Raw genomic sequence first — 27,323 nt, 5'->3', positions numbered from 1 at the left:
GGAGCCTGGCGGCCAGAGCGGCGGCGACGGCGGCGGCGGTAGCCGAAACGCGGGGATGGCGGGTGCCGGGAGCGAAGCCCGGTTCGCCGGGTTGTCGCTGGTGCAGCTCAACGAGCTGCTGGAGGACGAGGGGCAGCTGACAGAGATGGTGCAGAAGATGGAGGAGGTGAGCCGAGCGGGGGCTCGAGGCGGCGGCGGCGGCGGCGGCGGCGGCGGCGGGGCCTCGAGGGGGACGCGCGGAGCCGGGGGCTGGCGGCGGGCTGGAGGTGGGCTGGAGGTGGCCCAAGGCGGAGGCGGTCGCGGTGCCTCAAGTTGGGTTGAGGGGACTGGGAGGAGAAATGGGGGGTGCTCTTGAGACGGGGTCGGGGGTGAGGGGACCGAGGCTGGGGCGGAGCTGGGAAAAGCGTCCTGGGACGGGGCTTGTGGGGGCTGATGGGGTCCTGAGGCGGGGAGTGGAGCAGGGATTAGAGAGCCTGGAATGGGCATTTGGAGACGTGGATGACTGTAGCTGAGTCCGGTGGGGCGAGGAGGGAATTGGGGGATCGAGACTGGGTTGGAGAGGGTAGAGGGGACGGTAGTTGAGGATTACGGGTGCCTGAGACTGGACTGAGAGGGCCTGGGCGGGGGGCGGGGGCTTGAGAGGTACAGGGGGACTGAGGCAGTTATTGGCGTCTGAGAATAGGTTTTGAGGTGCTGAGTGGACTAGCTAGATAGAATCTTAGGAAAGGATTGGGGGTTCCAAGATGAGTTTGGGGGCCGAGGGTCTGTACCTAAGTCTGAGAGGTAGTTCTGAGATGGGGTTTTAGGGTTGGGCAGAGGTCTCCAGGGTTGGGAGACACAAGGCCACGGACTTACCCAGTTAAGATTTGAGGTGTCCATGAATCTGAGGGATCCTGAGTGTCAGAGGGACCCTCCAGGGTCTGACTTCATTTGGAAGTGGCCTTAACAGCGTTATCCCAGGGGGCTCTTCTCCAGGGTTTTATGGGAGGGGTCTGAGGGTGGCAGCAGGATGCCCTTTCTGGTAAGAGTTGCCCCGTCCGTGGAAGAAGGGAATGTGGTAATTCTAGTAGGGTAGCTTTGCCCCACAGTGTCTTTCCTTGCTGGGGCCAAGGAGGATTCAATCAGAGCTGTTTTGGGGGAGGAGATAAACTGGAGGTCGGGGGCTGACAGCCAAGCCCCACCTCTTTGATAGTGGAAGGGCTGCCCAGTCTCTGGAAGGCATGCCACCGCTGTTTCTGGATATCTCACTGCATCCCTTGCGGCGTGGTTTGTCCTCAGGGGTAACTGACTTCACTCTTGAGTCTGCAATGTGCGCTTTCTTTTCTCCTTTTCTCCCAGCCCTTTTGAACTCTTTCCCTGAAAGTCCAGTCCTGTGAGTCTGGGTCCTCTCCAGGCAGGTGGACCCAGGCCCATCCAGCTCTCCCCAGCCCATCTACCATTCCTACTCCTTTGTCTCTGAAGTCTGAGCCTTCCCACGCCTACAGGGCTGAGCTTCTCACCCAGAAGCCTGTGGGGGGGCTTTTGGCTTTCTTTCCGAAGAGGGAGTGATTGTTCAGCACTGAGCCAGCCCCTTTAAAAGGGGGCTTGTATGGAGGTTGCACATTCAAAATCACTGGAAAACCCTCAACAGATCATTGTCCTGAGCTACAGAGAGGCCACTGTAGTAAGATGGTATCAGTCTTTCCATTAATCCACGCCTTGTATTCCCAGGCTTTGTAACAACTTGGCACATACAACTTGCTCTGAGATGCAATTTACCCTATTTATGGTCTCCATGTGGCGCTTTCCTTTTTAGAGAAGAATAAGTGACAAAATCCATCTTTCTTGACTGAATGAGAGTTTCATGTCTCCAAAGAAAGAAAATCTTTGCTCAGTTTCTCTGCTTTTCAGTTGCCAGGAGACCTTTTTGTTGATTGTCAGCAGGCATTTTCTTGTTTAATAATAAAATGTTAGGTATGTTTCTCTACTGGGTAACACTGCCTACAAGTTATTTTATTATATGTGACTATCCAGTTTCAGAACAGAGTACTGTAGTTATATTAGTAGAACATTAATAGAAGTAAACTGCTTTTTAGTGGAGGGAAGATTGTGAAGTCAGGTCATTCTGCTGACTCCGGCTTCACCTGTTTCCGCTACATGAGAAACTGGAGGTTACTATTTAAAGGGAAAGGCAAATTAATCTAGCAGGATTTTTTTGGGGGGGGGTTAAAGGTGACCTTCATACCAGAGTATCCTATAGAAACACTGAGGACCAGCTCCTCTTGATTAGACCACACGGTTAAGTTCAGTTACTCAGCAGAAGCTTGTTCTTTAGGGTGTACTGCTTTTAGAACAAGGAAACTGAACGTGAAGACCGAAATACCTTAGCCAGGCAGCTCACCTAGCCACGGTCACCCTTTGCAAGTCCTGTTACCCTGATCGTGTGTGGTGCGTTTCTGAAGGAACTGGTGTGATGTGAACAACCAAAATTCTGACCATGGTAGTTTCACTCAGCTGCTAATCCTGTGTGTTGGTTTATTTGGGGATGGCTGTGAGACACCGTAGAAGAAAATACTTTGTGAACTGTCCACTCTTGACCAAATGGCACATTTATGATCTGGTGTTAAAGAACATTCGGGCTCTGGAATCATACACTCCAAGCCAGACCTGGCCACTGCCCAGCTGTGTGACTGCAGGCAGGTCACCTCACCTCTGTGAGCCTCTGCTGGGGAAGGATATATGAAAATATTTATTTCTTAGAGCTGATGTGGGGATTATGTGAAAGAGTGCACGTTAAGTCCTTAACACGGCATGCAGTTAGTGTTCAATAAAGAGTAATTGCAATTAGTAATTTGTAGTTCTCTTTTTAGAACGATTACTGACAATCATGCGTACAGATCATCCTGACCAGTTAATAGGGTCTTAAGAATCTATAAAGTAAATTTTTATTTGGTATTAGCCTAAGAAACATTTACCTTTCTGTGGTCAAAAGGATTATGTATCGCAGTAGGACTAGAATGAGACAGTAAATGGAACAGCGCTTGCACAGCGAAGAATCTCTTAACCCTGAACCAAAGGCTTTTTTTTTTTTTGGCCGAAGGAAGTGTTTTAAATTGTAGAGTAAGGCTTCTTCAAGCCTGAGGGGCTGTTTTGTGGCGGCTGGGAAGTGTGGCTGGGTTTTGAAGGCATTCACTGTTAGGTTTAAGTACAGCTGTGCATTATGCTTCGCTTACCTTGTTTTAATTGTGGCATCTGAGCTTTAGTCCAGCTCGAGACTAAATTCAAATCATGCCGGAGCTGCAGACATTCTCATTTTCCCTGCCCATGGGTTTCTCTTTTCCTGTTCCTCCTGTCTGTATGCAGTTCTCTAAATGTAGTACATCCCTAGTGGTTGTAGGTTCTTCCCTTGTGCTCTGGGCTGATGTTTGTTATGTACACGTTTTTATTTTTATTTAAAGTTATTTTTTCATGGCAGTGGAATGTGCCTTTCTCTATCTGTCCACATTAACCCCATTGGACTTGCAGGGCACTCCCTTAAAAGGAACTGTGGCTTAGGGGATTAGGCAGCTAAACCGGACCTCCTGGGTCATTGCTCCCCGTGTGCTTTCTGAGGAAATGCTGATTGGTTGGTGTTAACTAATGATTCACTAAGGATTCAAATTCAGGATGTTTGTTCCTGGGGCAAGTGAAACTGCCCACAGGCAAAAACTCTGAGGGTCTGAAAAATAGATTGTTTTGTGGAAAGTAAAGAGTCTGGTCTGGAAGAAGCTGTTTCCCTAAGGCGTGTTCTGGTGTGATTTGTGTGGGGCTGCGAAGCTACTTCGTGAATCACAATGGCTCATTGAAATGTACCGACCAGGGACTGCTTCCTCAAACAAGCTCTGAACACTGGTGGGACTGGTTTTTAGAAGCTAAGATTTAAAACCCTTTTGAGTGTCTGCTACTGAAGTTTGTCTCTGTTCCTGTTGTACAATCATTATTGTATATATAAAGGCTTCAACTTTTATGTTTAAAACTTCTCTTCCATGGACCCATGACTTTAACGCTTGTGTAAAAAATTACTCTGCCCCAGAATATTTTCTGAAATCCAGTATTATCTGACTTTTTAAAGAACCTGAGAGTTTTGTGACTTATTTTAAACTCTGCTTCCACTGTAAAGTGAGGATGGTAACCATGCCTGCCTTCTAAGGTTTGTGTGAGGCGAAGTGGAATAGCAGGTGAAGTCAGTAGAGGCTAGCTCCCTTTCTTTAAAGAGATTTTCAGAATTGTTAGACAGTCTTAGGTGAAATCCGATCCCTTATTTCATGTAGTTGTTGTCTCCTTCTTTTGTATTGATCAGAAGTGCAGTGGGGGTGGTATAGTACAGAACTGGCTTTTGATACCAGCAATGTGACCTTTGGCAAGTATTCAGTCTTTCCAATTGCAGTTTCCTCATTGAAAATAAAGGGGATAATAGCAGTAAGCTACTCCATAGGGTTGAGGGTTGTTGGGTGGACTGAGATAAGCCTTTAACATGCTTATCATAGGAACTTCCCTGGTGGCGCAGTGGATAAGACTCCCCCTGCTCCCAATGCTGGGGGCCTGGGTTCCATCCCTGGTCAGGGAACTAGATCCCACATGCATGCCGCAACTAAGGAGCCCACGTGCCGCAACTAAGATCCAGTGCAACCAACCAGTGAAACAAATAAATAAATAAATCTTTTTAAAAAAAACAAAACAGATGTTTATCATGGTACTGGCACAGAGTGAACACTCATTAAGTTGTTATTATTCAGTAGTATTGCCCAAAATAGAATGCAGTGTCCTTTCTGCCATTTCAAGAGACTCCATTTCCTTTAAATGCTGTGGAGCACCTACTGTGTGCGAGGCATTATAAGGGATAGAAGCATGAATAGCGTATAATCCCTATATTATAATTTAGGAAAGAAGCCAAGTACACAGACATCAATACAAGAGAGAATAAGAGGTAGGGAGCTTCAGTTTGGGGAGATGAAAAAGATTATGGTGGCGATGATGGTACAGCAATGTGAGTGTATGTAACGCTGCAGGAAACGTGCACTTAAAAATGGCTAAAGGGGTCAGTTTCATGTTTCGTATATTTTACCACAGTTTTTTTGTTTTTGTTTTTTTAGAGAGAAAGAAAAAGGTCACATGTGAATTGTAAATGACATTGAAGGTCAGATGAGAGGCTTCCTGGCTAGATTAGGTTCCTACTGCAAGAGATGGACTTTGATAGGCAAGTAAGATTTAAGAAAATAAATGATCAAATACAGTAATTCCTATACGAGGGTGTAGAATGATACAAGAAACATCTGTGTACCTGCAAGCGGCTTTGGAAGAAAACACGACCAAGCCAGAGAAGAGCCCTCTGTGCTCCATCCGGAACGTGATTCCCCACCCGCCAGGGAGCCACTGCCTTGAATTAGGTATTTATTTCTCTGAGTAGTATTTTGACCAAAGTGGGGGCCCACGAAGGAGTGACAGCCTGAGCACGGCACTGAGCAGGAAAGCACGGGACAGGTTTTATGGCTCGTTGAGTTACCAGATCAGATTTGCTAGTGCGAAGGGAAGTGATAGGAAATAAGGCTGGCGAGGCGGAGAGCCAGGTGAGAACTCAATGGCCGTTCCTTTGGCAGCACTGAGTTTCTGTGACTCTTTGGAGCAGAGCAGCAATGCGATCAGAAGAGCACTTTAGGAAGAATATTTTGGCAGCAGGGGCTGGATTGGCATGGGGAGGTTCAGGAAGACCAGGTCAGAGGTGGAAACAGAAGGGCAGGTGAGAAGAGGTTAGGATTTGAGCTAGAGTTCTGGGAGGGGAGATGCAGACCAGCTGGTTGGACCCCTTCACACCATGGTGCCCTTGTGGAGCTGTCTATCCCCCTCCCCTGCCCACCCAGGGACCCCATCAGCTTTGCCTTCCAAATGTTCTCCCCCCCTCAGTCCCAGACACACGGTCCCTTAGCCTCTTGGTATGCCTCCTCGGTGAAATTTGAGACACATTTTGTAAGTTCCTTGCTTCCCTGTGTCCCCGACTGGCCTGGGGGTTCCATTTTATCACGTTTATCTTTGTGTCTTTGGCACCTAGCACATGCCTGGCACACAGGATGTGCCCAGTTAGTGCTGCTGAGTGAGTGGAGGTAGCTGGGCTTTGAGTGGAAGTGAGAGGGTGGGCCAGAGCGAGGCTGGAGGAGGGAAGAGGGGGTCCTTGAGACCGTGGTAGCCTGGGTGTGGGGGACAAGCAGGGCAGTTATGTGACATCGTCTGGCAGGCAGCTGAGTGCAGTTCTGGAGCTCAGGGGGATGCTTTGCTTAGAGATACAAATTTGGGGGCTGACTTCATCCAAGCACTTGTTGAAGTCAAGGAGAATATAGAAGTTTGAAAGGCCATTAGGAGTAATTGGGTTGGGAGAAGGAAAGAGGTGCCATGGAAGGACACGGGTCCGATGACTCGACTTTACAGACAAGTTGACATCCTGTTGCAGTGCCTGTACCGTACAGATTAGTCAGGAGGAACCCAGAAACAGGCTGCACTGGTTGAGCCTCATTGTCATGTGCAGAATTGAGGTGCTCTTGAGCTAAGCCAGCCTCATTGTAGATTTGGCTTTTATCACAGTATTTGTAGCGGAATGTTGCTGTGGGGATCATGCCAGGTAGCAGTGCAGGGGTGTCTCTAACGACCTGTGCGTCAGCCGCGGCTCACAGATGTGATCGCTGAGGCTCAGAACATGCCGGGGCAAGAGTTCTAGCTGGTTTATTTCCTTCCTCAGCTGTGTGGGGTTTTCACATCCCATCATTATTCAGGAAAACCATCTTACCCAGTGGTACAAAGACAGGAAAGTTCTTTGTAGAGTTACTTCATAGGGAAGAGTGAAAATAGAGCAGTAGATGTAGTTTTGTTGTCAGTAGGTTACCTTGCAGTATGTCAGCGGAAAGCTTTTCAACGCATTTCTCATGGAATTGTGAGCAGCGTCGTTCATTGTACCAAAGAGTGCATGTGAAGAGCAGATGTTTGAATAGTTGTTATATTACAAGCAGTGTCATAGTTAATAAAAGACTTGATTTGAAAGAAACATTATCTCCAAGGTTCGCTAATGGCACCTTGAGGTTATATTCATACCCATAGCCCAGGGCTGAGGTTGGCAGAGGGACAGTAAGTGCTAATTGGTGTTTGCCATCAGACAGCGGCTTTCATTAATGTGAGCACAGCTGAGGTAGGGTAAGTTTATTCATTTACTCAACCTTTATGGAACACCTTGCGTGTGGGGCGCGGGGTGTGGGGCACGGGGTGTGAAACCGCTCAGCCACAGGGTTTTCATCTTTTAGGATCTCGCAGGTATGCAAAAGCCAGTTTCAATGTATGGGTGAGGACGCGCCCTAGTGGGAGGGAGAAGTGGTGAACCTTTGCAGGGCTCAGGGAGATCCTTGGGAATGTTTCCTGGAGGAGATGACTCATGAGCTATGATTGGAAGGGTGAGTTAACCAGGTAATGAGGGAGAAGGGCTTCCAGGCATGGGGCTGGGCTGCATGAACAGAGGCACAGAGGAAAGAAGCAGAGATTGTGTGCACAGGAATACTGCAGGCCTTGCTAGAGGGGCCAGGGCAGGGCGTGGGGGGAACGAGTCCGGAGAGGCGGGCAGAAACCAGACAGCCCCATGTTTCCTGAGAAAGCTTGGGCTTCACTCTCCAGTCAGAGGGAGCCACTGGGGGATTTTAAACCAGGGAGTGGTGTAGTCATACTTGGCGATTTATATAGATGATTCAGGCAGCCAGGAGGGGATGGATTTGAGGGGGTAAGACCAGAAAGCGGGGAGATCAGTTAGAAGCTGAAAGAGGATTGAGAAAAAAGATTTTCAGGCAGCCAGACGCTTTGACTTGGAGGCTTACACCAGACTCATTGCACAGCCTGCTGAGTCTTGCTTTGCACACAATTCAGATAACAACATGCTTGGTCCAATGGCTAATCTGTCAGTGGCAGATTTTTTAAAGGGTGTAGGGAAAAACTAATAGAGCCAATTACACCATCCAGAAATAAATGAAGCTGCACCAAAAATGTAAGATCAGCTGTTAAGCATAGGATTTGGGTTGTTAGAAGACTTCGGACACGGATTAACCTTTCTAAACATTGGTTTCCTCATCTTTAAAAGGGGAGAATTAAAATACCGTCCTTATGAGACTTTGGAGGATTAAGTAAGATAATGTTTGTAAACTGTGGAACACAGTGCGTGACCATGATGAACGCCAGTAAATGACGCTGTGGCGGCTGTGAATGAAGTGGCTGAGGCTGGTTTAGGGTAGTGCTTCCCTAATTCTGGGATTGTTAATGGCGATTACAGAAAGAGGGCTCTGTGGGCAAGAAATCTGGGGAACCTGCTGAAATAAGAGGGGTTTTGTTTTGCTTTGCTTTGTTTGGTTTGGTTCTTACAGCTAGTGTGTGTTGTATTTCCCACACTTACTCCATGGCAGAACTCAGTCTGGTGGGGCTAGGTTCCCTGGGGCACACTTGGGCAAATGCTTATTTAAGGACATAAATGTATCCATCTGCTTCCATGGTCCAGGGATATTGGTTTATCATAGACCCACTGTAGTTACTTGATATTGATGATTCTGTCTCATCAGAGGCTGTCCTTTGTGCTTTCATGTACTCTGTTTAAGAAGGCAAGGAAGGAGACCTCCCTGGTGATGTAGTGGTTAAGAATCCGCCTGCCAATGCAGGGGACGCGGGTTTGAGCCCTGGTCTGGGAAGATCCCACATGCCTGCACACCTAGAGCCTATGCTCCGCAACAAGAGAAGCCACAGCAATTAGAAGCCCAGGCACCGCAACTAGAGAAAGCCTGTGCGCAGCAATGAAGACTCAGTGCAGCCAAAAATAAATAAATAAATTAATTAATTAAAAATAAAGCAAGGAAGTATATTTAAGATTTCTTTAAAAAAAAAGATTTAAGATTTCTGATCCCAATTGATCAAACCTTTAAAAAATGACATTTTTAACATGTTTATTATAAAAAAATTTAAAAATACAACTATAAAGAAGAAAAATATAATCACATGTAATACCACCGCTCAGATAAACACGGTTGAACATTTTATACATTTTCTTTACGTGTTTTCTACCACTAGGATCATTCTGCATGTAGAGTTTTTGACTTGTTTTTAATCTAAATTTATGCTCTGGGCATTTTCTTATTTTTTGTCAGAAGATCCTTACATGACATTTTTAGTGGCTTATGGTATTTTATCATGTGGGTATGCCACAATTTATGTGACTAGTCCTTTATTACTGGATATTTAGGTACTGGGTTTTTTGGCTTTCATAAATTATATTGCGGTTAACATCTTTGAGCATAAATCTGTTAAAATATCAACACTTAATTTTTTTGAAAATGAGTCAGTCTTAAGTATCTAGGCAATTATTTTAGTTAGAACATCTTATTCCCTACATCACTTATAATTGCAGTTTTTTTGTTGTGAAATTTAAGTAGAATAATTTAGAGTAACTCATTCTCCTTTGACTAATCCCTTTCTCTACCCACAGACTAAAAAAAAAAAATCTCGTTATTAGAATAGCATTTTCTCATACTGAATAGAAGATGAATAATTTCAGTCATGTGAGAGTAAACTTTTATCAAACTGAATTCTTGAGTCAGGTGTTGGAAAGTTCATGTCATGATGTATTTTAAATGTAAAAGCAAAATTGTCAAAAGATGTTGTCTTGATATACATCTGGGATCTACCTGGATAGGCATTTTCTTATCTGCACCTGTGTAAAGACTCTCCCAGAAAACTCTCATACATGCTTTTCTTGTAGTTTGTGGTGAAGAGGGGAAAACCCCAAAGCCCTCACTAAACAAGTGAACGCTTTGGTTGGTTGTCTTGGCAAGAAACTACTAATAAGAAAAGCGAAGTTTAGAAATTCTGTCTTCTGTAGGCTGCTTTCTTTTGGGGGGGGGGGGAGGGATCTGGATTTTTAAATTACGGTGGAAGCTCTTAATTGACCTCCCTCTACTTAACTAAAGTGTTCCAGTAATTGGCATTCTCCATGCCCTTCATCAAATATAACGATTGATGCTCCCCCCCCCCCCCCCCCCCCCCCCCCTGATTAGATGCCCGGGCATTTCTGCTCCCGTGCCACAGTTGCGTGATTACCGAGAGTCAAGTGTGTTTTCTCTCAGACCTGTTCATTCTGATATATTTTTTTTTATTTTTTGAAATTTATTTAATTTATTTATGGCTGCGTTGGGTCTTCGTTGCTGCGTGCAAGCTTTCTCTAGTTGCAGTGGGTGGGGGCTACTCTTCGTCGTGGTGTGCAGGCTTCTCATTGCGATGGCTTCTCTTGTTGTGGAGCACAGGCTCTAGGCGTGTGAGCTCCAGTAGTTGTGGCGCACGGGCTCAGTAGTTGTGGCTGATGGGCTCTAGAGCACAGGCTCAGTAGTTGTGGCGTACAGGCTAAGGTGCTCCGCGGCATGTGGGATCTTCCCAGACCAGGGCTCGAACCCATGTCCCCTGCATTGGCAGGCAGATTCTTAACCACTGCACCACCAGGGAAGTCCCTCATTCTGATTTTGTTACAGTAATTACATGATTTCATTAAGTACTGTGGCAACCGAGGAACTGTGCGTGAAAAGAGAGTGAAAACTGTAAGTGAGTGCTTTGGAAAGAGTTACTATAAGGTGATTCATTAGAAAAAAAAAGCTTGCTAGTATTCCAGAAGGATTCTGCTCTCATCTTGCTTGTCCAGTGTCTTCAGGTTCCCCACATGAGAGGGTGTGGCCTAGGCAAAGAACTTCTGGAAATCGGGCTAGTGGACCCTTTCTCTAAGAAAGGACCTTTGCTTTAAATGAAAAAAATGGATAGGTCTTTAAAATTCTATGTGTTTAGTGAGTTACTGCTTTAACCAAACTGCTCAGTTAACCAGCAGCTGACTGGTTCTGATTATATGAAGTGAGGGCTTCTCTGTGTCCTGGCTCACCTGCTGTGAGATTCTGATTCTGTAGGACTAGGCTGGGGCCAGGTGTGATAAGCCCCTTGCTTTTAGGAGTTGAGGGACAGAGGCAGGTGACATTGTGTTCAGTTTGGGCCCCATCCTGCCTTCTGCTCCTCATCCCTTCTTCCACGCAGAGTCCCCAGGAGTTACAAGGCCAGTGATACTAGGAAGGTAACATTTATTATCCACACAAGTCCAGGAAGTGGGACAGATCTTGTTTTTTTCTCCCCCCCCCCACTGAATATTAGGAAATACGTCTTCTAGGAAAAAAAAAAATACAACGGAACACCCTGGTATGTTGTGCCTGCCAGAAGTAGAAAACAATCAAATCCTGTGTAGCTGAGACCACTTCTTCCCTGGGGCGAGTCCGTTTATTTTCAAGCCTAGCTTTTTGCATTTCCTGTGGTCAGTTGCACTTACAGTAACATACTAATTTTTAAGATGGAGTTAGCTCCATATGGAAGGGATTGGTCGAGTGTCTGCTACTTTCTGAGGACAGCAAGTTTCTCTCAACAAGAAGGATTTTGATATCTGCGATCAGAAGTAGCAGTCTTTATTAATCTAACATGTTCTGTTGAGTGGTTGTTTCAGTGGAACGTTTGATAAGCAGCTGGCAAATTTACTTTCCCGAGTAGGCTGTAGCCTTGGAGATGGTTTCACACAGCGCAGGAGATTATCGTATTTTAGAACAGTTTCATAATGTTCTACAGTTCTTTCACTGGATTTTTTGTATTTTCATATCCTTAATTTTTTTAACATGTTAAACAGTCCAACTCAGCAACTGTTAAGTTTTCTCATAGAAACTCAGGGAACATTTGGATTGAATCAAGCCACATTGGGTTGTGTTTACAGGTCACCTCTGGGATATTATAGGCTTGGATTACAGGCTTCACCTGAAAGCCCGCCTTCAAATGGAAGACTCTGGTGAAATGAGTGCATCACTGGGAAGGTCTTTTCACTGAATGGAAGATGAATTTGGGTTTTCTGATAACCTAACCTTTAGTATTAAAGCCCAAACTCAAATTGCATGTGACTTTGGTGAAACCTACTGTAAAATTAATTGGTGAACTAGATCAGGTGTAGCACAACAAAAGGAAACGAGGTTAACCTGGCTGAATGCGTGCCAACCTTTTTATCACCTAATCCATAAGCCTGCTATGTTTAAAGTCTGAATGCAACCTGAACTTTTCTAGTGGAAAGTAAAAGGCTAAGATTTCTTTCATTCTGTATCTTTGTATTATATATAACTTTCTATTTAGTTTTATTTGGAGAGGAAAGTATCAAAATCAAAATGAATTTCCCACCAAAAGGAACCAGTGTTTCTTTGAGAAGGACCCACCTGAGTTAGGGGCAGCAAATGTACAGATTGGTCTGGGACATCTTGTTTTACCAGAGAGCAGGGCAGCTGTCAAACCTCTGGGGTATGTCAGCCTAAGAGCCAGCTCAAAGTGTCTCCCACTGGCCACGGACAATTTGAGCATTAGGAAGATTAATGACTACAGCTGATTAAAAATCTGTTACTTAATAATGACACCTCCAGAAAAAGCTTATTGGTCGTTTTTGGAGGTTGCTTGAGCACTAACTCAATCTTCTAAAAGTTGGCTTTAAAAGTGGAGGGGTGGCGAAATCAAACATTCATCCTGCTTTTCCTATGTAAATTATTTCCAATACTCAAACAGATGAGGCAGAATGCTCAGAGGAATTCAAGCCAATACATACAAAAGATGAAATTAAAGAATTTTTAGTAAGTGTAGTTACAGCATTGTAGTTAGAGTTATGAAGTTCTTGCCCATTAAAGATACATATTAAAGTTTTTACGGGTGAAATGATATTATGCCGAGATTTGCTTTAAAATACTTCCCTCCCAAAAGTGGGGAGTACAGAAGAAACAAGACTGGCAAATGTTGCTAATTGCTGAACCTGGGAGAAGGGCGCACGGGGATTCATTATACTTACCTCTGCTTTTGCTTTGTGTTTGAAATATCCTAATAAAAGGGTACATGAGAGGCATAAATAGAAATGAAATTTAGGTGATTACTGGAACTTGAAAATAGAGAAGTGGTGGTAGACTGGGTTTTGTGTAGTAGGGTAGGTTCTGTGGCATAATTCGTGGTGTAATCCTGTAGAAAACACACCTGGAGACAGCATACCCTAACTCTTAACGTCATACCTCTGGAGTTACTTCCTGGCACTTGTGACTTTGGTGATCTCTTAAACCTCCCAAAGATTGCATTTCCTTTTTCCTGAGTAAAATGGGGACAAATCTGTCTCACCCTCGCTGAGAGGATTAAGGAGCTATAATGCGTGAAGGGACGGTGGCACAGTGCCAAGCACGCGGTGAGAACTCAAGAAATGTTCACAGATACTGTTGAACTGTGTCAGGTGCTGGCGAGAGTGAAGCTGTCACGTCACCACCAGTAAGTTGTCTTACTTAAATCTTTAAGTCCGCATCTGTTTGATTTCTTTTCCGCTGAACCTTTCCTTTTAAACTTTTTATTTTGTACCGGGTGCAGCTGATTAATAATGTTGCTAATTTCAGGCGTACAGCAGAGGGGCTCAGCCGTACATATACGTGTGTCCTCCTCCCCTGAGCCTTTTCTTTGAATAGCAAATGCAGTCAGGGCTACAGGCTGCAGTACAGGGTGAATGGTGCCCTCTGGAGTTAGGCCATGTGAGCTGAACACCGCCCATCTCCTGGCGGTCTTGACGCGGAGACTTATGCTCAGGAGGACAGGCTGTGTTCTGGTTGTTGTTCCCCCAGAGCCTGGCACGTGATGCTGCTTCTTAAGTATTTCTTGAATGAATGAATGAAATGCGCAAGCCGCTTTGTTGGAGCACGTTGCGGTGGCTGTTATGAGCCGTACGTAGTCTAGGTGCTGGAGTTCATGAGTGACTTAAAAAAAAAAAAAGATGTGTAAAGTATTGTGGCTTCCAGGCCATGACAATCATAAACATTACTCCCACATTCTACCCGCCTCTAGTGAGTCTCCACATGTGTGTTGCATGTCTGATGTCTATGCAGTAATGGGTCGTTTCGCTTTAGAGCAATCACTGTCATAATCTTAATTTTTTCCCTTTATGCTTTTTTCCCAAACTGTGGTCACTCCTGTGGTAAAGTAGGGGTGCAAATAGTCTCACCTGGTTGGTTGTAATAACGAGCATTCATCTGTGATGTTACTGTTTAAACATTTATTATAAACATTCAAAGAAGCTAATCTTCAGAACAGCTTAGCAAGGTTTTAACAACTGGCAGGTGGTGGCCTGAGGCCCAGCAATCAAGCGTCCTCCAGGCTGAGGTAGACACATACTTAGCAGCAGGCATGCGTTGGCCTGGGTACTGTGCTGGGCTCTGGGGATCGGGGAGTGAACAGGGCTCAGTTTTCCTCTTAAGGGGCCTGATGCTCTCATCAGAAGGGTGAGCGTGAGCTCAGACGTCATTGTATTTCCTGGGAAAAGCCATTCCAGCTCTGTCAGTCAGGTCTTTGGCGAGACAGGGCGCTCAGACTCCCCCAGGGCTGGTGCAGAACAGGCCACAGGTGTGCACTTCTCAGCCTCAGGCCTGAGGGATGGAGCTGGGTGTGGAGAACGAGAGAGGGGGCTGCTTTTGATTGGGGTGGGGGATTTGCTCACCTACAGCGACCCCAGAGGAAGGGGACCCAGAGAACCCCCTCCTCATTTCACTCTCGTCCCACCCTCAGTCCCCATCGCTGAATCCAGCTAGAACCAGAAGGCAAGGGGCCTAAGTGGTGGATGTGGTTCAGCCAGTTGGCCCCTGGGGCACAGAGCAGGATGGAGAGTGGATCTCAAGGAGAGGTGGAAGATTCCAGGCCTGGATTAAGTCCTCTGGATGCCATAACACATTACACAACTTGGTGGCTTAAAACAAGACAAATTTATTCTCTCACAATCCGGGAGACCAGAAGTCCTAAATCAGGGGTGTCCATGCTCCCTCCAGAGACTCTAGGAGAGAATCCGTTCCTTGCCTCTTCCAGCTTCTGGTGTTGCTAGCCTCCTTGGCTTGTGACCGTATCACTCCATTCCCTGCCTCTGTCTTCACATGACTTTCTCCTCTGTGTGCCTTGTATAAACCCACTTGCCATTGGATTTAGGACGACCCAGGTAATCTAGGATGACCTTTGTCGTCTTTAACTTAATTACATCTGCAAAGAGTCTTTCCCCAGATAAGGTCACATTCCCAGGTTCCAGGGATTAGAATGTGGACATTTCTTTTGGGGAGCCATCATTCAGCCCACTACAAGCATCCGTCACTCGCAGGAGAGTTAAAACGCCATTGTGATACAGTGATAGCTGTTGGTGTGACTTTGTTTAATTTGTCTTCAGTCGAGGGGCACTCCGCGAGGGCAGGGTCCGGCCTGCCTCGTTCACCCCTGTGTCCATCGCCAGCCCTGCCCAGGGTCAGCGCGTAACAGTGCCTCAGAAAATCCTTTTTTGGATGAATGAATAAACTGATGAACGGACAAGCACCGTGAACTACAATTCGGAGTAAAACCAGGGGTGTGCTCTGTGAGGCCACAGAAAAGAGCTCAGCTGTCGCTGTGTGCTGAAGGAAAGCCCGTTCAGTTATATCATTTGGGTCTCTGGCGCAACAGGGGGCGCTCAGCTTGGGGGAGCCGAGGGGCGTGTAGTAAAGGTGTTCTTTACAAGGAGATGATGGTGGGTGTAGACCCTCAGGGCTGGTGCAGTTCAGCTTCGAGCCGAACACTTAAACAGGGATGGATGGAGCGGTGAATTGTGCCTCAGAGAGCACCCGGCGATCAGGGAGTGAGAGCGTGTGTAGCTTTTCCTGCGGCTCTCGGAGTCGAAAAAGGCCCCGAGCCACAGCCAGGGCAGGGCTTTGAGGAGGGGCTTTATACGCAGGGGCTCGAGCAAAGTTGTTGGTGAGGAGTGTTTTATCTACCAGACGGAATGTTTACTTGTTAAATAAAATGGGATCCTTTACTTTGTACAAATACTAGGCCTCTTAGCATCGCAGTAGGTGAGAGGGCAAACCTGTGTTTTTTGGTTTGTTTTGTTTTGGGGCTGCACCTCGTGGCATGCGGGGATCTAGTTCCCTGAGCTGGGATCGAACCTGTGCCCCCTGCAATGGAAGCGCAGAGTCTTAGCCACTGGACCGCCAGGGACATCCCCCAAACCTGTGTTTTTATCTCAGTTCCCGTGTCCTTACTGGGTTTTGAGCATTTAAAGAACTTTAGTACGATCAAGAATTTCCATCTATTTTGTTGAAATTTGCTAACATAATTCAATAATGTCGTTTACTTTGTTATGATAAGGATTATATTATAGTGTAAAGGGGGAGTAAGGGACTACTCTGAGTATTTTTCCATAAAAGATTTAGCTTGGAAACATAGGCAGATTTGCCCATTGTAGTGTTTATAGGAAGGCACAGTTATAATTATAGTTGAAGGGGCAGACAGGCCAGCTTAAATCAGAACTTCACATTGTGGAAGCATCTGGTTTGGAAAACATCCACTGCAGACCCAAACCTTGACCCAGCTCTGGACAGTGGGGCGCAGGCAGGCCCCCGTCCTGGCCCCGAGTGCCTCTCAATTGTAACTACTGCGTGTGTCATGCAGAGGGGAGTTTATGTCTGTTTTCCTCCTCACCAACTTTATTTTCTTCCACACTCCCCCAACCCAAATAAATAATGACCTGTGCATTTGAGGTAGAATGTACATTCTGTGAAAACCTCATATAGTGATATAAGCCTCCCACTCTGCCTGGACAAGTATATGTAAAAGACCTTGGTTTTTTGTTTGTTGTAAACAAAGGCAGCTTATCTCCCTAGAGCCTCTGCCCTTCTGGTTCTACTAATACCTAACAGGTTTTTTTTTTTAATTAAAACATAATTACTTTCTATAAATTTATACATGCTTATTATAAATGATTCAAACACTATACACAAGTAGAAAGAGGAAAGTAAAAAAAAAAAGTCACACCACTGAGAGGTTGCTGTTAGCTTTGGGTGACCATCCGTTCAGACAGCCCTGCTCACGGATGGACAGATGGGCAGAAATCACTGTATAAATGGATCTTACTGTAAATGCTATCACACATCTCAGTTTTCTTTGATTTTGAACAGAAAAGGAAACTGAAGTGAAACTGAGTACATTTATAAAAATGTTTCATTACCACAGAGAGTTTATTTCCTGGAAAGATTTCTCTGTGGTTAAGAAAAAGAATCATGAGAAACCATCAAGAGGCTGGGACCCAGTTTTCAATTTCAGGGTATATGGCTCCGCACGAGGCCTGCTCTCGCACGGGTCCTCGGATCAGTAGGACAGGGGCTGGAGAGTCAGACTGCACGTCATCCAGGGTGGCTGCCACTTAGGCCTTGCTGAGTGTGGTGTGCAGGGTCCCCCCGAGTCCTTTGCAAACGATAGAACAAGTCTGGCTGCTTCCTCCCAGTTTTCCTCAACTGGGATGATGAAAAGGAATGTTGGGGAAGAAGGTCTTTCTCTAATGCAGCATCAAAGGCGTGTTTGGGCACCGATGCTTGTGCTGGAAGAGCTTTATCAGAGGCTTTTCCCCACTTCAGCCTACGCCCTGGCCACTGCTCCTGCCACCACTGTCTCCACTGTCCACCTGGAGAGGGTGCGGGTGTGCCCTGGGTGGCCACTGAGAATTTCCTGATAGTCTTGTAAAAACATCTGAGCACCCGGGGATAGAAAGAGTACAGCCAGCGTGACGGTCGTCTGCATCGGTTGGAGTTTTATTTTGCCTCTGCATTCAGTGCATGACATGTTGTAGGAGAAGTGATTCTGACCTGACTTGGACCCCAGGAGAATAAGCTTTATTCGTAGATATATTTTAGGGTGGAACTGTGAGGCAAGGATCACCTGGGGGCTTTGAAGACACTCTCTAGGCCTGGGTCCCCTCCTAGAGAATCGGGCTCATCCGGGGCTGGGCTGGGCCTGGGGAACCTGTCAGCGCCCCCTTGCCTTCAGGTAGTTCAGCTGATGCTGAGAACCCCCGCGGTAGGCTGGCACTTGGCGGTGCTAGGATGGTGTACTTCCCTCACGCGATGCCTTTCCAGTGGCCCCTCGGGACCCCTGTGCTTGTGGTCTGCCTGCGCTGAAGACTTGGGGAAACTCCTGATCGGATGGCCCTTAGATCCAGGACAAGTGAGACCCTCCACCACAGTCCCCAAGGGTTCCTCTATTACGGGAGCCCGTCTGTTGCATAAAAGATTTGGGGCATTTGTTGCTTGGCAAGCACAGCTCATGGTTTTTTTCTTTTTGACTCTGCGTTTTGTTACCCACCTAGTTTGCCAGATGTATCCCCAAGTGACTGGATTTTTAGGGGATGAGAGGGTCTCTCTGATTGATTCAGCAGATCCTTGCTGAGTGGCTGCTGTGTGCTGGCTGTTTGGCACACCACAGATGACAGGATACCCAAAGGGGGTAACAGTGAGCGGGCGCACAAACGTAGTGCTCACTGGTTGCCATTGGTGGCAGGAAGGAAACAGGTGCTGTGACAGAGGGCGGCTGCTGGCTTAGCGAGGACGGCCAGGGAGGCCTCTGCGGACAGGGTGCTCAGCTGGGGCCGGGCAGTGAGGCGGAGCCGGGGGCCTGCTCAGGGAGAGCTTGGCTGGTTCTCAGAACTGCTGGGACGGGGCGAGTGAGGACCAGGTCACCCCAGGGCTCAGAGGTCAGGGCCTGACGAGTTCGGCTCCATTTTCGCTGATTCTCAGTTTGAGAATAGGAGGGTGCCTGTTCCTCTCAATTCTCTGGGCCTCACTCAGGGCCTGACAAATAACAGTTGCTCAGTAAGTGTTTATTGAACACAGAACTGATTGAGTCAGAATGATGGCGTGCACGGGGCAGTGGGTCCTGACGGTGGCCTTGAATACCTGCCCCTTCCCGTCCATCAGATGAGACCAGTCAGAGCAAAAGATCTCATCAATAGTCTGTTTTATTTATTTACAATTAAAGTTTAAATTTTGAGATAATTGTAGATTCACATGCAGCTGTAAGAAATAACAGAGATCCTGCGTAGCCTTCACCCGGGTTCCCCCACTGACAACATCTTGCAAAATTCTAGTCCACTCCCAAGCCAGAATTTTGACACAGATATGGTCAGAGCAGGGCACCGTGGCCACGAGGAGCCTTCCTGTCCCTTTTACAGTCACTTCCCTACCCCTAACCACGAATCCATCTCCATTTCTGTAGTTTTGTCCTTTCAAGAATGTTGTATACACAGAATCTTGGAGCCTGTGACCCTCTGGGCAGGTTTGTTTCTTTCGCTTAGCCTGTCCCCTGGATCTCCGTCCAAGCTGCACGTGTCTCAGTAGCCCATTCTTTCTGCTCACGGTGTGGGTGTAGTACTGCACTTAGCCGTCCACCTGCTGAAGGACACCTGGGTGGCTTCAAGCTTTTGATGACAGAGACGGCCGTTCTGATCATGCATGTGCAGGCTTGTGTGAACACACACTTTCATTTCTCTGGAGTAAGTGCCCAGGTGTACAATTTCTGGATGGTAAGGTAGTTACCTCTTTTGTTTTAAAAGAAATTGCCGAGCTGTTTTCCAGGGTGGCTGTGCAATGGTTGGCTTGTATGTTCCCTTAAATGGCTTAATCGAAGGAAAGGCTCTTCTGCAGGACCTCTGGATGCAATGTACCTGGAGGCTGAGCTGCTGTGGGTAGGGCTTGGGGCGGTGCTGGGAGCCCCCCAGGACCCCTCCACAGTCTGCAGGACCAGGAACCCAGTTAAACCAGGTCCTTCCAGCCCTCACAGTCCTTGCTGGCTGAAAGCAGCAGTGAGAGAGGGGAGAGTATTTCCACCGTGCTAGTTTCATAGTATTGAGCTAGAGGCTTAATTTTCTATCTTAACTTTTGCTTTACCCTGAGCCTAATCTTGAGGGCCCTGCCCTGCGGGCCGTGCGAGAGACGCGGGTTATGTGTCTGCTGAGGAGAGGAGCCCCCCACTCGGTGGTCAGGGCCTCCTGCTAGAGACCTGCATCCAAGGCTCTTTCTTTGTTCTCGCACGCGTGTGCGCGTGTGCGTGTGTGCGTGCACGAGTGCTGGGAATTGTGCACTAGCGCCAAAGGGTATGGCTGGAGGGGGAGGGGTTGAAGCGGAGGCAGCAAGGCCAGGAACCTACAGTCAGACGAGCAAGAGGAAGGAAGTAGCAGAGAAAATAGCCTGGGTGGGGTGGGGTGTAGAAAATATCAAGGGGAGGGCAGGATGGCTGGTGTGGGGCTGACGGAGAGCTTTGGAGAGAAACGGGGGCAAATAAGACTTCAAGTCCGGAAAGCGAGGTGGCTGCAGGCCGTGGAGGAGCCCTCAGCAGCAAGTGGAAAGGGGGCTGAACTAGAAGTAAGACACGTTGGTATTTTTGCTTTTTTATTCAGTGTACTTCTGGTTACATTTCATTAGGACTTCCTCACCTTTTCTCAGACCTCACATTAACCCCTCTCACCCCTGAGGTCCAGGCGGGCTTCTCCACCCACACGTGACCTGTCACCCCCACCCCCCGGAAGCACAGGACCCCTGTCGGGCAGATAAATCCCCGCCCCCAGCTTTGGATCAGCGGTGCTGATGGACCAGCGGTCAAGAGCTGGGGAGGCTCAAGCCTCTGCTCAGACGTGAAGAGCTGGTGTTGGGCGTAGGGACAGAGTAGAACAGGGCCCCTGAGTGGATTCCTTCCCAGGGTCTCGGGCTTTCGCGTTTGATCTCAAAGCCTGATGACTAAGCCTGAATTGACACCATGCCAACTGGCCCTCCTCTGATAAAAAGTGATTCTTTCACTTCTCTGGAGCAGCAGCAACTCGTTTTGGAAAACTCTAGCTCTAAATCTTTAGAGCCGTTCGCTCCTAAGAGCACAATGGCAGTGGTAAGGAATTCCGGTCACAGCACAGCTCCTGGGGTAAAAGCTTCAGCAGGTCCTGGGACAAAGCCCGTCCTGCAGGCCTGAAGGAGAGGAAGTGGTCTCGCTCTTTAAGAACGGGAGCAGCGTCCAAACTAGAAATCAGGGCTGGCGTTGGGATGGGGGCAGCTGCCCAGCCAAACGGAAGCTGCTGCGGTGGCCCCGGGGGTGGGGCTCGGGGCTCACACGCTGGTTCTCATCACCCTGTATGGTCTTTGCAGACGCAGAATGTTCAGCTTAACAAAGAAATGACGCTGGCCAGCAACCGGAGCCTGGCAGAAGGAAACCTTCTCTACCAGCCCCAGCTGGACTCTCTGAAAGCACGTTTGACCCAAAAATACCAGGAACTCCAGGTGCTCTTTGAAGCCTATCAGATAAAAAAGACCAAATTAGGTAACTCTTTTAGGGTGATCTTTCAAGAATAAAGAGCTGAGGGAAGGTTGCATTTTCAAGCTGTTGCACTAACCAGGAAAGAAATGTTATTATGGAACAATTTCAGATTAAGACAGTCATTACTGCTGTGAAAAAATAGTTTATATATAGGATTGTGTCAGTAATTTAGAAGAAGAGACTTGACTACTTTTTTTTTTTTTTTTTTGCGGTACGCGGGCCTCTCACTGTTGTGGCCTCTCCCGTTGCGGAGCACAGGCTCGGGACGCGCAGGCTCGGCGGCCATGGCTCACGGGCCCAGCCGCTCCGTGGCACGTGGGATCTTCCCAGACCGGGGCACGAACCCGTGTCCCCTGCATCGGCAGGCAGACTCTCAACCACTGCGCCACCAGGGAAGCCCTTGACTACTTTTTAAACAAGACTACCTTTTCCAAACAGTATAGAAGAAAGGCAATTTTCTGAATTATGATATACAACTAATGGTTTATCCTTGAAGTTACGTCCTCACAGTTAATGTTGAAAAATATTCATCACTGGAATACTTTATTTTAATGTCACACTTTACTTTGCAGCTATTATGAAGTGACGCAGGCATTGACTATTGTTGAAGCCTGAGTGCATTGGGGGTAGCTTTCAAGGAAACTGAGATTAAGAGAAGGTTAAAAGGGGAGTTCCCTGGTGGTCCAGTGGTTAGGACTCAGTGTTTTCACTGCCGTGGCCCTGGGTTCAATCCCTGATCAGAGAACTAAGATCTCACAAGCCGAGGGGCATAGCCCCCCCCCAAAAAAGGAGAGAGAAGGTTAAAAAATCACCCCCTTCAGTGAAGTGTACAGTGACGTCCGATACCATGATTCCTATATCTGTATAACTGCAGTAAAAATGCACTGTAACACACCCGACCAGAATGAGTAAAGGTGAAAAGACTGGCAACACCAGTGCTGGTGGGGATGCGCGGTTCTTCCATTGCTGGGAGGAGTGAGAATTGGAGAAGCTGTTTGTTAGCACCTGCTACAGTGAAAAGTAGGCATGCTCTATGATTCAGCAGTTCCACTGCTGGGTGTCTCCCCAACAGAAGCGAACGTTTACTCATGTCTATCAAAAGATGCACACGATGGGCTTCCCTGGTGGCGCAGTGGTTGAGAGTCCGCCTGCCGATGCAGGGGACACGGGTTCGTGCCCCGGTCCGGGAAGATCCCGCATGCCGCGGAGCAGCTAGGCCCGTGAGCCACGGCCGCTAAGCCTCCATGTCCGGAGCCTGTGCTCCACAATGGGAGAGGCCACAGCAGTGAGAGGCCTGCGTACCACAAAAAAAAAAAAAAAAAAAAAAAAAGATGCACACAAGAATGTTCGTTATAGTTTGCCTTGTGAGAGCCAAATTTGGAAACAGTCTAAGTGTCCATGTACAGAATGATGGGTCGGTTGTGACACTTACACAGCTTTCAGGGCCACAAAGCGCGGAAAGAAATGGACTGCTGATGTGTTCAGCAACCCGGATGGTCTCAGAGACGTGGTATTGAGCACAAGAGGCCAGCACAGAGCACATACTGTGTGATTCCACTTGTGTGAAGTTCAGAAGCAGGCAGGACTCTTGGGTAGTGGAGGTCAGCACCTCTGGGAGTGGCCTGGGGAGCCTTTGCGAACATTCTGTATCCCAGTCTGGGTCATGGTGGTTGGGTTTGTATATGTAAAAATTCAGGTGGTGCACTTAAGATGTGTATACTTTATGTATTTATGTAAATTATCACTCAGAACTCCAAAGGAAATAAATTATAGGGTGAATTGCAGGGTTAGGTTGCAAGGTTGGGTCACACGTTCAGTAATCGCCCCTGTATTGTGAGGCGGGAGGGTGACGCCGGCTGCCGTTACGGCCTTTCCTCTCAGCTTCCTGGAAAGTCAGCTCAGTAGGTGTGACTCTCCTGTCGCCTGTCCAGCGAAAGTACACTCTTTCTTCGAAAGGGAAGTGGGGAGGAGACTGGGGGAGCGTGTCGTCCTGAGGGGCCGGGGGTCATGGTGGTTTCTGAGGGTGTGCCAGTGCCCCTCACGCTCTCGTGCCTCCTGCTTCTTCCAGATAAACAGTCCAGCAGCGCTTCTTTGGAGACCCTGTTAGCACTTCTGCAGGCGGAAGGGGCCAAGATCGAGGAGGACACCGAGGTAAATCCAGCCAGCCCAGCGGGACGCCCCAGGGCAGTTACCTGGGCCTGGGCCCAGTTCCCCCAGGGCCAGGCCTGCCGGCTGCGCGGAGTGGGCAGCCCAGCCGGTGGGTTGGGGAGAGCGCCAGCCTGGGGGCCAGGGAGGCAGCGGGGGCGGTCTGGTCCTCAGGTGAGGGGTGCACACTACACTGTGAATCGGCGCCCGTCCTGTCTGCGTCAGCTGGCCGGGCAGAGCCTGTGGGCACGACCAGCTGAGCACCCGAGGCTTAAGCCTCGCTGAGCCGTAAGGAAATGAGTCAGGGTCCAAAGTTGTGTGGTTGTAGCCTCGCCGGACTAGGCCGAGTGCTCTGAGGAACCGTCGGGCGGGGTGGCCCTCGTTGGCGCGAGCGAGTTTCTGTCCTGCTGACCGTGTGGGGCTGGCAGGGCGCAGCCAGTGGAGGGAGGGAAACGCTGGTCTCGGCCAGGGGCTTAGCAGCTCGGGCCCCTCACCTTAAGGCGGGCTCTCCCCAGGGCCCGCCGTCTGTCCGGCAGGTGGGACCAGCACCTCTCTTCCCGCTCGCTCGGCCCAGGTGGGGCACCAGGAGCGGCTGGGGACAGGGAAGGGATGGGTGTCCTCATGGCTGACCTGCCCCGTGAACCGGGTTTCTCCTGCTCCTCCAGAACATGGCAGAGAAGTTTCTCGACGGAGAGCTTCCCCTGGACTCCTTCATCGATGTCTATCAGAGCAAGCGGAAACTGGCCCACATGCGAAGGGTTAAAATCGAGAAGCTCCAGGAGATGGTGCTGAAGGGGCAGAGACTTCCGCAGGGCCTGCCGCCGGCCCCGCTGCCCCCCAGGGTGCCCGAGCCAGCGCCCACTGCCCCCCTGCCCTACCCCTCCCCGGAGGCCAGCGGGCCCCCCTCCGCGGTGCCTCGGCGCATCCCTCCCCCACCGCCCCTGGTGCCTGCGGGACGCTTAGCCACGCCGTTCGCCGCCGCCCTGAGCTCAGGACAGGGCCCCCTGCACCCAGTGGCGCAGTGCCCACCGCTGCCCCCGCGCGGGGGCCTCCCCGCACAGCAGGGCTTCTCCCTGCAGCAGTTTGTGTTGCCACCGTACCCGCCGGCACTGCCCCAGAGACCCCCGCCCCGGCTGCCTCCGCACCAGCCAGGCTTCATCCTCCAGTGAGCGGCCCTCGTCCTCCCCGTGAGACTCCCTCGCCGGCGCCTGCTGGCCGGGTCCGCGCACGCAGATGGAGGCCATGAGCACCGGCTGCTCTGCCAGGGGCTCTGGTGCTCGGGCCAGGGCGTCCATCTGGTTGTAGAGCCATAGGTCAGTGGTAAGCACACGTAGAACCCTGGTTGTGGACACCTAGGCGGTTGTGCGCTGGGCCTCAGCCGGGCATCCCGCGGCCGCGCTGGTTTGTGTTCTCGGTATGATTCCTCAGTCTGGTGTTGAATTCGTGAGTTTGGGGAAAGTCGTCGTCTCCCCCGCTCCCGCCTCCGTTCCCACGTAGGATTGTGGTCCTCCCATTGCAGCTTTATTTAATAAGCATGGTTCATCATTTCTGCTTTATTTTCAAGACAGTTCTGTGGGTCCCAGCCCACCGCCCACCGCGGCCTCTGCTGGGGGCCGGTCGGGTGGGCCAGTCCAGAAGGTGCTTCCTGAACCCGTGTGGGGCGGGCAGTCCTCAGAGTCCCTCCCTCCCCCGAGCCTGGATGCTTCAAAGCCACCCTCGGAGTTTGCACTCGGCCCCCTGCCACGTCCAGGGGCCGGGCGAGCTGCGGCGGGTGAGGAGGTGGCCGGGAGCTGGACTTTGCACAGCAGATGACGGCCCCAGCTCCTCCTCTGCCTCCGCCTCGAGCCAGCCCGAGGCTCTCTATGAAGAAGTACTCCTCCAATATTTTTACTATGTGTGTGATTTTCCTGTTTTATATTGGGAAAGAAAACTTTTTTGACACTCATAAGACCATTCAGGGAAACTTTATGAAAAATGCACATACTGTTCTGAGCAGGTTGAGGGTGCAGATGAAGTGAACGCAGTTTCCTTTCTTGCAAGCAGTGCACGGTTGCCCCCGCGGGGCCCGTGCTGTGCCTTAGCTTACCTGGTGCCAGGAGTGGCCGGCCAGGCGCTGGGGCGTCGTCACCGGCCGCTGCTGCCCCAGCGGCTCTGCGTTCCGGGAGGGGCTTGTCTGCGTTCCTTGTTGTGTTGCAGGTGGAAGAAAAGCCCACCCACCTTGAACCAGAATGCCCTTAGCCAATATTCTCTGCCTCTGGCTGGGCCTTGGGGCAGGGGTGTGACAGAGGGATGCCAGCAGCATCTCAGCTCAGTCTGGAGAAAGCCTGCCCCTCAGTGTTAGGGAGGTACCAACAATCTCCGATGCTCTGGCAACACCCCGGGCTGTGCCTGCCCCCTGGGTTCTCATCTGCGCGTGCCACGTGTGCCGGATTCCCAGGGCCCCAGGCGGGGCTGGGGGTAGCGTTGCCACCCACCTGTTGACCAAAAAAAGGCCCGTGTGCTCAGTTGTGGAACTCCTGACTCTGGCCTGTGACTCCCCAACTGGCTGCTGCCCAGGTGACAGAATCCAGGCAGAGCTCAAATGGGGTCTGTCCCGGCAGGCCCTGGGTGAGGCCACCAACCTTTGTCCTCAGTTACTGTACATTTCTACTCCTGGACTTGAACTCCCACTGTATTGTAATTGTTTTTAAAGAGAACAGCTGTATAGGACGATTTATTGCCCTGCCAATCAGGTGGGCCTGTTAACGTCTGTGTATCTCGAGAGTGGTGCCACCCAGCCCGTACCTCTGCCACCTGCAAGGGGCACAGCCAAACGTGTGAGCTCGGTGTTGGTGTGGGGGAGGGGCCGCCAGGCTGGCCTTGCCGTCTCCAGGGCCACATCTGAACTGTGCTTGTAAAGCTGTTAAGACCCCTTTTAATAAATAGAGAATTGTTAATAACGGCCCTGTCCTTTATTTGCCTGGGGACCCTCATGACGTGTTTGGTTCTAGAGTATCAGCAGTCAGCGTTCCAACAGCGAGGCTGACTGGTGTGGCTCTGAAGTTACAAAAACTAAAGGCCACTGAGGTGGTGGTTCTTGAGCCGAGAATCTCAAATGTGCACCAAAAGAGGCAGGAGGAAGCGCGCTCCTCCTGTGTCGGGGTGTCTTTGGGGTCTTAGCTGCCCTGCCAGGGCCTCAGCAGGGGACTCAGGGTGCCCCCTGGGCTCAGTTCCCCCCCGCCCCCCGGCTTCTGTCCACAGGTCAGCTGCACAGCTGATGGAAACTCTACTTAGAACATTCTCTGCTGATTTCAAGTAAATGATACAATCCTGTGGCTGGCATTCTGCTCTGAGACTCGCCCACAGGTGTTTAAAGGGGACCCGTGGCCGAGTCATGCGCTGCTGGCGGCTGGGAGGAGGGACCTCACTGCCCGCTGGGGCCTTTGTGGAACACGAGCACGAAGCAGCCCCGTGAAAGCTTCCCTATCGCTGTGTCCTCTAAACAGATGCCATTGCCTTCGTGTCACAGTGCCGGGAGGGTGTCTAGGAGACACGGCTATGGCTTTCCTGTAAGAGGGAAGCGTTTCCTGAGAAATCATCTTGCTTTTGTTCATGAGAATGTGACTGACAGTTTTGTCTTTTCCCAGTGGCTGCTGGGAAGCTTACAGCCAAATCTGCAGTCCACCCCCCCTGGGGGCGCTGGGCTGGACAGAGCCACGTGTGATTCTCTCCTCCCTCGTCGGGGCTGCTTTGCTCACGGGACATCCAGGGAGGACCAGTGCCTGACCTCAGCCGGACCGGTAGGTGCTGCGTGCACTGCGGGGCTCCACCGCAACGTGTGCTCCCCGAGGACCTAGGTGCAGTCAGCTCACACCAGCCTTCACTGGTTTGGATTTGGTGAGAGAACCATCTGCTTTAGTCTGTTTGCCGAAGCTGTTTTCCTTGCAAATAAGGACCAGACACCG

General features: G+C 49.5%; 1 protein-coding gene across 1 annotated transcript; it reads left to right on the top strand.

Annotated features, from left to right (window-relative positions):
• VPS37B (VPS37B subunit of ESCRT-I) lies at positions 1-24,600 on the top strand. Its single transcript, XM_029216839.1, has 4 exons — positions 1-166; positions 21,066-21,237; positions 23,303-23,385; positions 24,045-24,600. The coding sequence occupies exons 1-4, from the start codon at positions 56-58 to the stop codon at positions 24,546-24,548; spliced, it is 870 nt and encodes a 289-aa protein (XP_029072672.1). The 5' UTR covers positions 1-55; the 3' UTR covers positions 24,549-24,600.
• The last annotated feature ends 2,723 nt before the right edge of the window (positions 24,601-27,323 follow it).

This window comes from Monodon monoceros, unplaced genomic scaffold, assembly GCF_005190385.1.
Source record: "Monodon monoceros isolate NGI ecotype Baffin Bay Population unplaced genomic scaffold, NGI_Narwhal_1 Super_Scaffold_1, whole genome shotgun sequence".
NCBI lineage: Eukaryota > Metazoa > Chordata > Mammalia > Artiodactyla > Monodontidae > Monodon > Monodon monoceros.
This window is presented reverse-complemented; position numbering and strand designations above follow the sequence as displayed.

Bases quoted from the DNA above. Each gene is read 5' to 3' on its own strand.
- VPS37B (XM_029216839.1), top strand. From the start codon at position 56: ATGGCGGGTGCCGGGAGCGAAGCCCGGTTCGCCGGGTTGTCGCTGGTG. The intron at 167-21,065 runs GTGAGCCGAGCG...TGGTCTTTGCAG, and splicing joins TGGTGCAGAAGATGGAGGAG to ACGCAGAATGTTCAGCTTAA. The intron at 21,238-23,302 runs GTAACTCTTTTA...TGCTTCTTCCAG, and splicing joins GATAAAAAAGACCAAATTAG to ATAAACAGTCCAGCAGCGCT.